This window comes from Empidonax traillii, unplaced genomic scaffold, assembly GCF_003031625.1.
Source record: "Empidonax traillii isolate 1590-97213 ecotype Southwest subspecies unplaced genomic scaffold, ASM303162v1 scaffold241:size891819, whole genome shotgun sequence".
NCBI lineage: Eukaryota > Metazoa > Chordata > Aves > Passeriformes > Tyrannidae > Empidonax > Empidonax traillii.
In genome coordinates, this window is record NW_020955434.1 from 722,815 (window position 1) to 737,695 (window position 14,881).

Sequence of the window (14,881 nt, forward strand, 5' to 3'; positions counted from 1 at the left end):
AAGGCTAGGCATAGCATGTATTAATTTTAGGAAACACTTAGATAAAAACCCAGAGGGAAGCTGGAAGATACGGTGAATAGAAAGTGACAGTGAATATTCATTAGCTGTCCAAATTCGATTGCAACACTGAACACAGTACCCTAAATCCTATTATCTACAGTGAAATCTGACTTTAAAAAAAAAAGTCAACCCATTGAGTTTGGACTTATTATAATGGCCTTTTATGTGTAACAGTATCCCACAGTGATTTTGCTGTAGTAAGAAACATGTGAGAGCCATACAAATATTAGCTCAAAGTTTCTACCACAGACTCCAACAGAAGGGAAAAAATACTCAGCAAATTCACAGAGAATTCATCCTTTCTCTGAGTCACTGCAAATCTATATTAAACTGCAATTTCCCCAGGTTTCTGAAATTCCTGCAGTCCATAGAAAAAGATTGTTCATTCCTACCACTCCTTGTAATGATGGGGCCAGCAGAGATTACAGCATTGCCAGATGTGCTCTGAGGGCTCCAAGTTGTCCTCCCACCAGCATCTCTCCTTTCTCTGTTACTGCAAATCTGAGTGGTCAATCAAAACAGTCACAGATTCAGAGTGGAATAGAATTAGGGTCCTTTTGTTCTTCCTGCTCTAATGTAAACTCTTTGGTAAGTAATACTACAACTTCATTTCTTAATATGCTTTAGATTATTTTGCAATAAAAACAGCTGCAATATTCCCTAGAAGTGTATCTTACAAATGCCTGCCTTCCCATTGTATTTTGCCTCACTTTGTTTACAAAACTACATCACTGTTGTGCACAAGATCCATCCTGAAGTATATTAAATTTTCAGTAGTTAATTTCCCAAAGCTATGTTTACAGACAGTTTTCCCCAACAAATATGTTCTGCTTGACAATCCCTACCCTAGCAAGTTTCTCAATTGAGAATTTCCACATTTGGAGTTCTAAACAGCAAAGACTCACACTAAAAGAATCCCCAGCACTCTCATCTGGAATCCACCTTTCACATCTGTAACCTATTGTCTGCCTTCATGATCTTGGGTACTCAAGCATGCATCAACCAAGAGCATTTCTTTAATGTGAAAGAACATGTTTCTTGTGAAAGAACTTCAAAAACCTCAGAACATAAATTGAATACAAAATGAATTATGTAAAAGTGTAACATGAAAATATAAAATAATGTATAAAATTTCAGAAGTATACTGAACAGGTAGCACTTTAAAAATCTAAATGAGAAGTCATTCAATAGGAAATGCTGCATTCTGAAGATGTCACAGAACATTCTGTGTTTATATATTTATTTAAATGCCTCAATTTCCAAAATGTATTTGTTGTTCCTGGCACTCCTAAAATCAGACAATTTTGAATTGACCTAACTTCATGAACTTCAGGTAGTTTCAAAACTATAATGGAGGTGATAATAGACTATACGAGACACAGTATTTTTTCACTACAAGCAACTCATACAAGTTTTCCTTGTCAGTACAGCAGCATTTCCTACACCTTTAAGTATTCCATAAATTCTATTCTAAGGCATTTCTGTTCATTCACTGTGATTATGAATACCTTGCTGCTATACTAAGAACATCAGCTCTAGAGCTGTCTGCGTGTGGTTACTTTTAAAAATTAAGGACCACAAGGTGAAAAGGTCTTTTCTCATGTTCATTTCTCATGTCTTCAACAACCTATGCTTTGCAGGTCTAGTATTACTTTATCTCCAGATGAGAATATTCATTTCCATATTCTTCACTAGTTGTTTCACATTCCTTTAGACACAAAAAAGTTAGTTAATTCAGTCCCTGCAAGTCACCTTCATTCTGTGCCATCCAAACTTCCACGGCATTTGCATGCAGAAGAAGTCCAGTGCCTATTTTATACCCAGATATTTAACAACAGCTTCTGTCCACTGAAACTTACTGGCACAAGAAAGGGACAATCATCTGCTCTGCACAACTTTGTCACGCAGTGAAGGAACACCGTTGACATCTTCTGGTTCTTGTGTTTCACAAAGCGAAACACCTCAAAGGAAAACCGGCCCATTTGACTCTTGCCATTTTCAATTATTGTTGTCTGTGGGTCCTTGTCACAGCTGTTTTTCATAGAGAAGAGTAAAACTAGGATGAGCAACTATTAGTATTTTGAAGCTCTTAGATGAGAATAAAATAACAGAAGCAGAAAGTTCAGTGCTTTAGTTCCTTGGAAAAGAACACAGTGTAACATGGGCAGACACAATCTGCCTGTTCGGTTGCACATCCTGTGCTGAAACACATTCACACAAAAGCACCACACTTTGTTTTGCAATGCCACAGCTATAACCAAGGTACTATTTAATTCCAGAATTAAAGAAACTTGAGACCCGAAGCAAAAAAGCAATCAGGTATGCTAACCAGTATAGACAGGTAACTCCAAAGGAAGACGGTATCTCTCCAGTAACTGTCACAGATAAAATTTTATCTGAGATACTTCCAAGATGTTTTTCAAAGTTCCAATTCAAATAAATGTTATTACTTGAAGGAGAAGCAAGAGAATCTATTTATATTCAATCATTTGCTTAACTACCTTCCTAGTCTGGAGTCTATGATGTTTTACGTCACTGTCATTCACCACATTTACCTTTGGTAAAATAAAGGCCAGTTTAGCTATTCAGTTTGAGTGTTTATGTTATCTCTAGTAGAGCTATTTTGGATATATGGTTTCCTACCTTCATAATTCTTATGACTTTGCATTTGCTTCTATGTTTATGTTCACACATAAGATTAAGTTCTGACATTTTATCTATAAGCCTATCCCTTGGTCCTCCGTGGTAATAATGCTTAAACTTTCCAGGAAGCTTAGGGCACCACTGCTGGAGAGATTTGTAATTTTTTTTTCTAAGGAAGGACAACAAAATATTAGGTTAACACAGGACCTACCTTAAAAAAAGGTCATATCGAAGGTCATCATTAGGATTACCAGATGGAGTGGTGTAACAATAGTCCATCAAAACATTCCACCTGCACAGGGAGTAAAGTGATAGATAAGGTGATTAGACAACAGAAGAGCAGGGGTGGAGAGTGAGATACGTAAAAGACAGATAGGAAAGCATATAAACAGATAATGTAAGCTGTTACATAGAACCCTGAATTACTGTATTTGAAAAGTCACATTTGAGTCATTCTGTTTCTTCACACTGCTTAAAAAATGAAACAGCACAGCACATCAGCAGAATTGTATAAATCGAATCATTTGGTTTTATGCAAGTCAACCATCATAAGTCATGGCCACAGAGGACTAGAATTGAAAACCAACCCACTTCTGAAAGTTTTGGATTTTTTCACTTGATCTAAGAGAGGACTTTTCTTAAATGTAACCAATATAGGATTTAAAGTATAAACCAGGAAAACTTTCATAACAAGAACCTCAGCAAAACATGCATTACCGATCAAGAACTTGATACCTTCCTTTGGGAGATAATTGAACACCAACCATTATTTTGACACACAAAAAAGCTACAAGGAAAGATGGATGCTTCTAAATCAGAAAAAAATTGCAACACCAAGAGCTGAATAGAAAGCAAGACAATAATATCCTTTATGGTACCTGCCATCAAGGTTGGTTGCTCTTACAGCTGCATAAATTTTGGTTTTCAAAGGTAAACCTGTACTTGGAATAAGGAGCTGCTGGCTGTATGTTGAATCCTGAAAAACAAATATTGCCTCATTGTAACAGAAATTCCACTTTAACAATCCACCTGCATCCACAGACTGAACTCCCTATGATTTTTCTGGTCTTTCAATATAGGATGATCATTTACTTTGTCCCCTGTAAAGGAAGAAGCAAAAAGCAGTTCCAGAGCATTTTCCTACACATTTGTCTATGAAGATGAAAAACATTTGACAGGCCTCTTTCTATGCAACTATTTGGGAGAATCTGTTTATAATTTAATGAAGCGGTCGGATCACTGATTAAAGAAAAGGTACCATTCACTGACACTCCAGTAAGTCTCCCAGGGCCCACAGGCAAATGTAGCAGCTACTGTGGTTTCCTAAAGGAGGAACTTAGCTGGGTGGTCACAGTGTACCCTTTCCCAGGAAATGTTGTTTAGTTTATGTGAATTAGAGGACATAGCAATGCCACCAGGTTTTATATATCTTAAGCTATAATCCAGGAGAACAGACAGATTTTGTTAAGCAAAATGTAGTTTTTACGGAAGTTGGCTTATTGAAGATTGCAAGTAACAAATTCTTTCATTTAAATTCTAATAGTTCAAAAGAACTGTTTCAAGAAAGCTGTATTCAACATAAAAGTTGGGAATTCCCCATATACTTCTACATAGATATAGTTATTTTATCATTTTCTTGTTCACAAGTCTGAACTGTAATGTCACTTGAGTAACAAAGCCATGAAACAGATCTGTGTGACAGATGTTAATTCAGCATATTAAAACGCACTTACTGATAACATCTATGTCAAATAGGTTGGTAATGCCAATAGCACAGGCACTCAGCATGTTGAGACCTCTTGTGAGAGCTCAAAACACTCAACATGCATGAAAAAATTTGTTACACAGAATTTTGACCAGGTTCAGTGTGGCAAGCAAGGCCACAGCAAGCAGTAGTTTACAGCAGCAAGAAGGATTAAGTACAAAGCTCAAGTGATTCTTTTCAAAGGTAACAATGCCAAAATTCACAGCATGCCCAGTATCCAAACTGTGCAGCATCAGAGCCCATGGAAGGTACACATGCACAGAAAGACCAGCTCAGATATACACAGAACAAGTCCTTGGAGATCCATTCAAGGGAAAACAGGTTTGCCTTCTTTCAAATTAGTTTTACATTTCTATAACACATATTCTGCCACATTTTGCAACCGATTAAAAAGTGCAAGATCCTCACTATTACATTACATAGTTGTTCTTTTATTCTTATAAAGTATTTTTTACTCATTTAGACAGATATTTGCAAGAAGGCATAAATATATATATCCACTTAAGGTCTGTGAAAGCCCATTTTGCTGTTAAACTCTGAGTCTATCATAAGGGCTCCTCTTGTCTTTCCTAACAATGACATGTACCAACATCACAAAATAAATGTAAACAACACCTTGTGAGGGAAGGTAAGAGTTGAGCTGAAAAGATTGCCAGTCAATCTTGAGAAATAACACTACAGCTAAAGTTTGAAAGTTTGCCTACTTGCAGCCAAGAGATGCCTCAGTACACAACCCCTCACCAATACCAAGAGCTGACATAAGTCTTGAGGTCCCTCCCAAAACCAGGATTTCTAACAGGGACCGAGTGAACCCACAAGACATTAAGTGTCCAAAGAACTGGGCAAAATGCAGGTAATGCACAAGCTGTCCCTCCATTTATCCAACCCTAGGATGTGAAGCAGAAGTGAACATCCATCACTTGAATCTGCCAGCGTTAGCAGTGTTATTCACGACAGTGCTACTCACTGGGGTGAGTAATACGACTGAAATCAGAAAGACAAGACACTCCTGTTCATGGTCAACTTGAAAGCTTGCTGGAATAGGGAGGATAAAGCACATCTTGGCATGTGGTATTTAAGGAAAAAACTGTGCTCAATACGACTACCACTAACATTTATTCCTCACTCATTTCTGAGTTGGGCCCTAAAGGCAGCAAATACATTGTGGTCAATGCTTGGCCTGATGGAGAAATTTGCCTACCCTCACTCTGCCCCATCTTTTTGATCACAGGTTTATTTAAAAATGAGACAAGTATAATCTTCATTTTAACAGATTATAGGTTGTTATTTGGAGCTCTGCACTTTCAAACAAACATGATTTTTTTAAAGCATGCTGTTGAAAAATGTCCTGTTGCAATATTTATAGCTCATTATGTTCAAAGCATAAAGCATTGACTTTTAAATCAGTTGCATGAATTATAACTCAGCAGCATGATGGCATGAATAATAATGCAAAAAAAATCAGATTCATAATTCACAAAAATGATGTTTGATAGATTGAAAAATTGATATTTAAATCAGGTATTTAAAATGTATGACTAGAAATTTTAATCAACACAAAAACATAATTTCAGAGGTTAATATTAAGTAGAGGTCTGTGCATTTTTCATGTTTTATGGTCACCAACCATTTTTACATGGTAAAAGCTTTTACAGTAAATGCATATTCAAGTTAAATTATCTAAAACATAAGTAAGAAGTGTTGGACGAAAACTGTTATAATTATTAAACCTTAAAAGTCCACACAGTAAGGCAACATATGCAGCGGGCTATAGATCTGGAACAAATTCAACATCCCTCACTACAATTACAGATGATCGAAACACTCTGATGAGGCTTGAGCATAAAAATGCCCCAGCCCAAGTGCTACAGTTTATTGCTAAGGGAATAGGTCTGGAATAATTTTACAGAATAGTACAAAGTACTCTCTGTTTAAGGGCAACGTAGCTATACACATACTCACACACACAAAAATAATAAATGCAAACACAAGCATGCACTCCAGAGTATGATTGTAGTTACTACAACAATTGAGTGGTGACATGGTGCTACACTGTGAAAACCAGAGCTGTAAACTGGGGAGCTGTATAAACACAGGACAGAAAGGCTAAGCGACCTCAAAGATGAACCATGTTAATACAAGACAGCAGATACCTGCAAACAAAAAGAAAAAGGGAATTCAGAAATCAAAGATGCCTGGAAGAAAGGCCTTCTTCATGGGAGGAGTGAGAAGGAAATAGCAAATAATGAAGAGGAATTTGTACTTTGGTCTGGTAATGCAATTTTTACCCACTTAGTGCAGAGATTAATTTAGTTCAAGTCATACTACTGTGGTTTATACTCACATTGTAAAGCAACAAATTCAAAGTGCTGATAAATGTACCGTTGTTCTCTCTTACAGAAATAGCAGCTGATGACCTACAAGAGCATCAGAAACCAAAAACCATCATGAAGAAAGATACCTTATTTTTGTGTTTGCATACTTCAGTGGGTTTTATCATTAAAAAAACTCAATGAGTCATATCACAGGGAGATAATTTATGCATTTGGGTTATAAACTTCAGGAACAGGAATTTATAGTGGAAATACTGACAGTCTTAACTATGCAGAAAATAAGAGATGCTATTGGAAACACAAATCAGAAAAATAATTAGCAGAGAGGCAAAGTAACAAAAAGGAACCCACTTTTCATAATGTACAAGGTTTACTTATGCAAATATTTTCTCTTGCATTCTATATTTACATTCCTACAAACTATTTCATGAAGAAATTCTTTTTTTCCTTTTTTTTTTTTTTTTTTGCTGCTACCATTTTTCATCAGAACATTTGAATTTTAATGGAAATTTTACATTATCTAAGGATCTCTTAATAACCACAGCTCTTCATAAACTATGTTTTCTCATATAATGGTGTTACAGAATTTTCTTTTTCTTTGTATCATCTCTTCTTCTGGTGCCTTTTCCTTTCCCTTTACTCTTACACACCTAAAAATTGCTATGTTGACAATACTGCTATGGCATGAATGTGTACATGCTTACACAAGCGTTGCAATGAAACACATAAAAATTAAAAAGCACACTTACGAAGCAAGCTGGGTATTATTAACCAAGTACTCCAGTGGGTAGCTACAGCTAAATTTGTACAGAAGCCCAGGCAAATAGCTGATAATCGTTGGTGGGTCTGGCGTATCAATATAGCCTGAAACATTACCTATCTGTATCACTGAGGTATTTCCATATGCATTGATACCTCGAGCTGAGGATACCTATTAAGGGAGACAGAAAATTACTATTAACTGAAAGTTAACCATGGAACAAAAAGTATTTAAGGACACCGATGTTTTAGCTCATTATTTATCCAGAAATACCTTCAGTAAGTCCTTCAAAACTTAATTTAGTTTAATAACATGTTCCCCGTGTTCAGTTTTTTACCCCCCTGAAATCATGCGTGTACAGTTCACAAGCTATATCCCTGCTCTTAAAACAGACTTGAGCAACACTTGAAAAAAATTATGAATCCTGGAAGAGCATTTTTTGCTAGGTACTTTTTTCTGACCATTCCCCATGAATTCACATGACTTGCTGGGAAAAACTAAAGGAACTTTGCTATTACTATTAAAAAATATTACCTTAGAATGAGTTTGCATATACAACAGTAAGGCAGATACACAAGCAATTTCATTCACAGAAATAGTTCCCTCAGCGTTGAGCTTTGGTTTTGACATATCAAAAACAACTTACTTTATAAATAGATACAAAACAAACAGCTGAACTTTGTGATTTTTTTTTTTTTACATTATACAATTCTAAATTACAAACTATAACCTGTCAGAAATAGCAGAGCTTAAAAGTAACACAAACTTAATGCCAATGCAGCCTAAATTCAATCCATGGGCATGTGCTATTTTTGTTCAGGCTCAGAGAATGTGCAGAGCCAGCAATAACATGCAGCTGTCAGGAAAACTGAAGGACACTTTCCTTCTGGTAGCAGCCCGGCCCCACTTCATCTGTAGCTACTGATCTGAATGGAGGGGGGTGGTTTGCTGTTTTGGTAGGTACATGATTCAATAAAGCAAATTAACATAGCACTGGACTTACACTGTAGCATTTCTTTGGTATAACTGTATTAGCAAAACAGATGCTTTCAACAGCTTTAGAATACACAGTTTCTTAAAAAGATATTTCATTATGGAAGGATCATCCTGAGGTAAACATGAGTTGTGACACCTCGCAGTAAGTAGCACAGGACATTTTTGATTTTCTTGTCTACAGAACATACAGCTAAAAGACAGAAGCAGCCATGCACTTCACCAATAGCACACCTAATTATTTGCTAAATGGCACAAACATGTTGAAAATCAAATTTTTTAAGATCTGTATTTTGCTAAAAATTACAGGCTAGAGGACTGAGGTACTATATCTAACTACAGTTCAGTTTAGCTTCCTCATCACCCCACACCCATAAAATAAAAAGTTGAGTCTGCTATATTACAGACAGACCTGGTTCTACTCAAGTTCTGCCTGAGCTATTGTCTGTCCTTTACCTTTATTAAAAATTAGTTTGAAGGTCTTTGCTGTGAAACACTGCCAAGAAATGTGCAGGATTGTTCTACTCCAGTGTAGGGAAAATAAGAGATGCTCCCTACTCTTTTGTCCTCTTTGTTTGGGGTATAGTATGCCTAAACAGAGAGGAGGAGAGGGATTTTTGGTTATATATTTACAGCTGCTGCTTTGTCTTTGTATCCTGTGCAGCCTTGTGGGGAACTTCACGGGGAGCTCCAATTAATTGGATTTACCAGACTGGCTTTTTGTTTTGGTTTGGGTTTGTTTGGGTTTTTTTGTTTGTTTTTGGTTTTTTTTTGTTTTGTTTTTTTTTAAACAACAAGATCTTATGATTATAACTAAATAGCAAGTTCAGGGCGTTTACAATGTGACCAACTACACAAGAACAGGAAGAAATTGCTTCCTGGAAAATTCTTATACTGCAAGGCATGGAGGTGTTACAGTTTTTCAGTGAAAATGGGAAAAGAGAATATTGAACTTGCTAAATTGTTCTTCCATTGAAATTTTAAAAGAAAACAGTCTGAGGCAAAGGGGTCACACAGCATACCAAATATTTCAGCCCATTTTTGGCACAATTATTAGCAACGAAACAGGGGGTTTGTTATTAAAACTGACAGGCATCAAGGGCAAGTATGAATTACAGATAAAATAAAAGCCTTAAAAATAATACATTTCTACACTTGTTTTTCTAAGTTAATCATAGGTACTTTGATACAAAGTCATCATTGCTTGTTCAGTGTGATTCATACAAACTATACAACTCTCTACTTGTGCAATATCTAAGGCATGTTCAGCAAGAGTTTTAAAAATGCCTTGGAAAAATACTTTCTAATCAGTGAATAAATATATGTCCCACCACATTTTCTTACCAGTAATCAAGATTATAAATTACCAATTTTCTCCACTTTTCTTTGAGGTATGCAATATATTGCTAACTGGGTAAGACAAAGTATCTATAAAAGACACAATGCTGTCAAAGACATTAATTTGATCCTATGTATGAATAGCCATGCTACAATTTCACTTGGACTGCATCTTACCACTAAAGTGTTTCCACAAGATTCCAAAGTACTCAGGTTGATGATGAAAATGACCACTGCTGGAAAGGTGTTGTTATTGATGAAACCCCTGCAGTGGGCATCCCCATGTTTCCCATTCAGTGCCAGATCTGTCTCAGAATAACCAGAGAAAAGAACTGTGCAAAAATTTATCTTCATAGTAATTGTCTGTACTCCACAGAAAACATTGATATCTCGTTCAGCTGCAAGAAAAATACAGGGAAAGACACTGTAAGAAGATATAAACTAATCACACATAACTATTGTAGCAGTTAATCTAGTGTTGTAATCTCCAATCAAATAAATTTTTATAACTCAGTCACAGCAAAATATTAGAATATCAAGGTTAGAATTGCATTATTCTGAAGAACAGATTTGACTCTACAACTTAACTAAATAAAATACCCCAAAATTAAAATAGTAACATAGTCTACCATGCAACAAAACCATTATTCTAAAATCCCCCAGCAAATCTTTTACTAGGATGTTTGTAAACTGAAGCACTGCAATAGATTAGAAAATAGCAAGCGGTTACATATTTGGAGTCTGATTAAACAGCCCCCCTTTGGAAAAGAAATTTCCAGTGATTTTGAGAAATTTGGGAGGTTAAGTTCTGCCTTCCAGCCCACTCTGGCATGGAAGTTGGCTACATTTGTCTAAGGTCACCAGGAGTCCACTTTGTATGAGATGACAATCTCAGGCCACGCAGACTTTGAAGTACAATCAACAGCATATCAGAGCAATTTATTACAAACTTTGGGAAGTAGGGCTTTTTATTTTCGTTGGTTTTCTTTTTGGTTTTTTTGTGGTTTGGGGGGGGGGGGGTGGTTTGTTTGTTTTGGTTTTTTGTTTGTTTGTTTTGTTTTGGGAGGGTTTTTAAAAGAACCATCAACTTTAGCTTTAATGAAAAATCAGTTGGCTCTTGAAAGATGATGATCAATACTACAAAGCATCTCGCAATCTTTCATTCTGTACATAATGACAACCCAAAAGCAGCAATTGTTAAAACTAATCAATTTCTGAGCAGCAAAAAAACCATCTTGGGTGCATTCAACTTCTTATTCAAAACTTCTGAAGATTGTTATGTACTGAGACGAAAAACGTCATGTTAGGATACAGTCAAGAGTTTGGTTTGCTTTAGAGCTAAAATATAACATGGCTTTTCTGTAAGGTCTTATTTTACCCGTAGATGACTGGGATGCTGTTCTGGTGTTTTCCTCTAGTGCTTTACAAAAAGACCTACTGCACTGTATTAAACACAGACATTACTTCTTTATATAACAACTAATTTATTACACCTGCCTAAAGATTAGGTGCTATTAAAAATTGCAGAACAACTTCAGTCAATACTATACCATTAAAACTGCCGGAATGAATTGTTTCACTGCATTGTCACAACAGAGAGGAAATGAAATCTCCATTACAATGAGTTAGTTCTTCCCCCCTGGTGTAGGAGCACAAGCAGTTTAATCTAGACAGCTTTAATGGTGGCTTTAAAGCCAAAAGAATCAAGTGAAGGCCATGATAAATGTTACTCACTGGGTGTAAATTAGGGCAGTGAGGTACCGGAGGCAAGACAGAAGTCAAAGAGACTTGGCATGAAATTCTGCTGGTTTGTACATGATCATAATCATGTACAACAATCAAGAAGCAGTAGGCCTTGTTTTTTTACTACAGGAGGAACTATTATGATCCATTTAACGAGTATGCTAAGGTAGAGGGGCCAGTACGAAAAGGCAAGTGGCAAAGTGTACATTTATGCTTACTTGGACCAATGCACAAGCAGTCAGGTTGTAACAAATTGCAGCATGTAATATAAAGTAGCTCAGTTAATTTTATAACTCACTTCAAGCCCATTGAAGAAGCAGGATATTAACTCCAACAATTAAGTTACCATTACCATGTGCAAAATTATCATTTGACACTACAGTAAATGAGACCACACAGTACAAACAGAACTTTAGTGTGATACAGGGGGATAAACAACCTTTCCAGACTGAACCTTTTCTGCCATCTACTTCACAAGGAAGTATGGCTGCCAAATTAGCCCATTCCTGAAATAAAATATTTTTTGTTCAGAAAATAATCTGAAACCAGGCACAAACACATCTAATGTGTCTTTAGATGCTAAACATACAGCTCATTTCTTGTCAATTTGGAAAGGTAAATATTATTCCTAAATATGTTAAAACAAACCAACTAAAAATAACAAACAAAGCATTTGCATTTCTGCACTAGAAGCTTCTGGTTTTCTGAGTAAGAGAGGAGAGATGGCGTGAAGGTTACATCATTCAGCTGATGAACCCCTAAATACAGACATCTCTGTCACAGAGTTTCCATACAAGCAAACCACTTGGTTTCTTTCTGACTTGAGTCACACAAGCCACCTCTAGCCAACAGTCCTCATGGATGTGTCACAAGCAAAAAAGAGTAAAGTTCAAGAGGTACAGAGATACTACAGTAACAGAGACCATCTCAAGTTAAGAACAGACATATGGTAGTGAGACAAATGTTGGGAGCTCCACTGCCTACTTCTTCTCTGGTACCCTTCCACACATTGCCAAGACCCACCCCAGAGCAGGCACCAAAAAAACTTCAGAGGACAGGAGTTGGCCACAAAACACTATTGATAAAAGTCATTCCAGCCAAGGAGTCATGCAAAGACACTCATAGTCCAAAACCAGCTTCTCTGTGTTTGTTTCCTGTTTGATCAAATCACTGCTTTGATACTGAAATAAAATGCATAGTGCATGTGGAAAAAGCCGCAAAATTCCTTAGCTTCTACTAAGTTTTCAATATGCACTTACAACAAGAGCCCCCTGAATTAAAACTGCATTTCCCAGCTAAAGACGGATTGCTACGGCTCCATCTCCCAAAAGCCTTCTAAAAATCTGTGGTTTACTGCAATGTAGAAATAAAGTTTTTTCTCAAGCTAAACTTTCTGAAGGATGTGATCTTTGGAACACGTTCAGCTTTTGGCATAAAAGTCACTGAATTTTCAATCTACCAAATATGGGGATATTTTTAATTCATTCCTGCTGACTATTGCTTACCTACACTCTAAAACAAACCTGCAAACTGCAGAAACAAAAAGCCTGTCTGATTGTCATCTATTTATGCAGGAGCATTCCTATGTAAGAAGTCACCAAAACAATGCATGATAGAAGAACAAACAAATGAAAAATGGATGAGCTCCATGGTTCCTTTAGGAAGGCTTAATTTTTCTTCTTTGCTGAAAACAACTTCCATTCTTAACAACCTTCAAAGAAAAAGAGCAGGTAACTTCAAAACCCAATGGTTTCTCCTGAATCTGCACACCATTCTTGCCCCACAGCTGGAATTCCAATTCACGGCGATGAAGATTGCTTTTGAGGAACAAAAAAGGAACAGGAAGAAAGTCTATCCACAGGCAGGGGCTGTGGATACTATCTCAGTACCCACACTGAGATGCACTTTAGAACAAGTGATGTTCTAAAACATTCTCCTTTATGATCTCTCTCTCACCTTTCCCCCTACATTTGGACTTGAAGGCCCTGAAGCAGCTCCCTCAAAGTCACAGCCTGAGCCAAGTCATGGGGAAGCAAGCACAGGAAGAGTGTGGCCCTTTTCCCTGCAGAGATTCTCTCACCCATCTTCTGAGATTCTTAAACTCAGAAAAATGAGCTCCAGTAGCCTCTCAGCTCCACTAGCTCCAGCCAGTTACATAGCAAGCTCTTCTGTATATTGAACATAATACCTGCTAAATTTGGGAACAAATGGCTTTTCTTGTTTTTACTTCCATCTCAAATGCATGACTAATAAGCAGAATTATTTTTCTTTCCTAGCTCTCAAAATCAGCATTAAGACTGTTGATTAAAGCCCAGCCTTTGGAGCTTGACTACCCTAGATGACAAATAAGAAAAAGCAGGACTCTGCTCTGAGTTTCTATGGGCAGTGAGGAGTGATTAGAATTTACTCTAAAAAAAAGTCTGTTTACTTGTAACCTAAGCAGATTTTCTCCCAGGTCACTGAGATTTGGCTGACATGGAATCTGATATGATCCTTTTTTATGAGACAGAACTGCAAGAGGCTCTTAAATATCCATAATAAGAGATGAATTCAATTTATACGTATTGCATTGCAAACAAACTTTGGTAGAGGGCTGGTGCAGAAAATGACCAGAGAAAAATTTTAAAAAACAGAAAGAGGAATTTAAACATCCATCCAGCTGTTATAATCCTCTCAAGAAGCCTGAAATAATTAAAAAAAAAAACAAAAAAAACAAAAAAAAAAAAAAAAAAAAAAAAAAAAAAAAAAAAAAAAAAAAAAAAAAAAAAAAAAAAAACACACACACACAAAAAAAAAAACACGAAACAAAACAAAAAAAAAAAAAACACGACCATAAAATAACTTAGGTAGATCTGAGGCAGGGGGCCACAATTCACCCACACATCTGAGGCAAGCCTATAAAACTTGTCTCTAAGAAGGGAAATATATAAGTAGCTTGTGAAATACTCAGTTAAACAATGATCTTCTCAGGAATGGAGACAATATATTTTATCTTCTTTGCATTTCTTCCATCTCTGTTCTTCATATTCATATTGATTAAATGGAAAAGGATCAAAACCACAGCTGGTCTTTATGCCTTTATGTCAAGGCATCTAGCAGTGTGGTGGTAACAAAGGAAACAAACATACTTTTTCCTGACTGAAGTTTAATAAAAGAGCTGACCCTTCCTGGAGAAAAAAAAAAAAAAAAAAAAAAAAAAAAAAAAAAAAAAAAAAAAAAAAAAAAAAAAAAAAAAAAAAAAAAAAA

The 14,881-nt window shown here is 36.3% G+C and overlaps 1 protein-coding gene across 1 annotated transcript in view; it reads right to left on the minus strand.

The window, feature by feature from the left end:
* Positions 1-14,881, minus strand: part of ZPLD1 (zona pellucida like domain containing 1) — a 109,575-nt gene that overhangs the window by 85,163 nt on the left and 9,531 nt on the right. Inside the window, exons 3-9 of the mRNA XM_027888599.1 lie at positions 10,070-10,290; positions 7,551-7,732; positions 6,813-6,885; positions 3,582-3,679; positions 2,915-2,995; positions 1,920-2,091; positions 453-561 (exon numbers count right to left, since the gene is read on the minus strand). Coding sequence (XP_027744400.1) covers positions 453-561; positions 1,920-2,091; positions 2,915-2,995; positions 3,582-3,679; positions 6,813-6,885; positions 7,551-7,732; positions 10,070-10,290 — 936 coding nt within the window. The remainder of the gene's footprint in view (positions 1-452; positions 562-1,919; positions 2,092-2,914; positions 2,996-3,581; positions 3,680-6,812; positions 6,886-7,550; positions 7,733-10,069; positions 10,291-14,881) is intronic.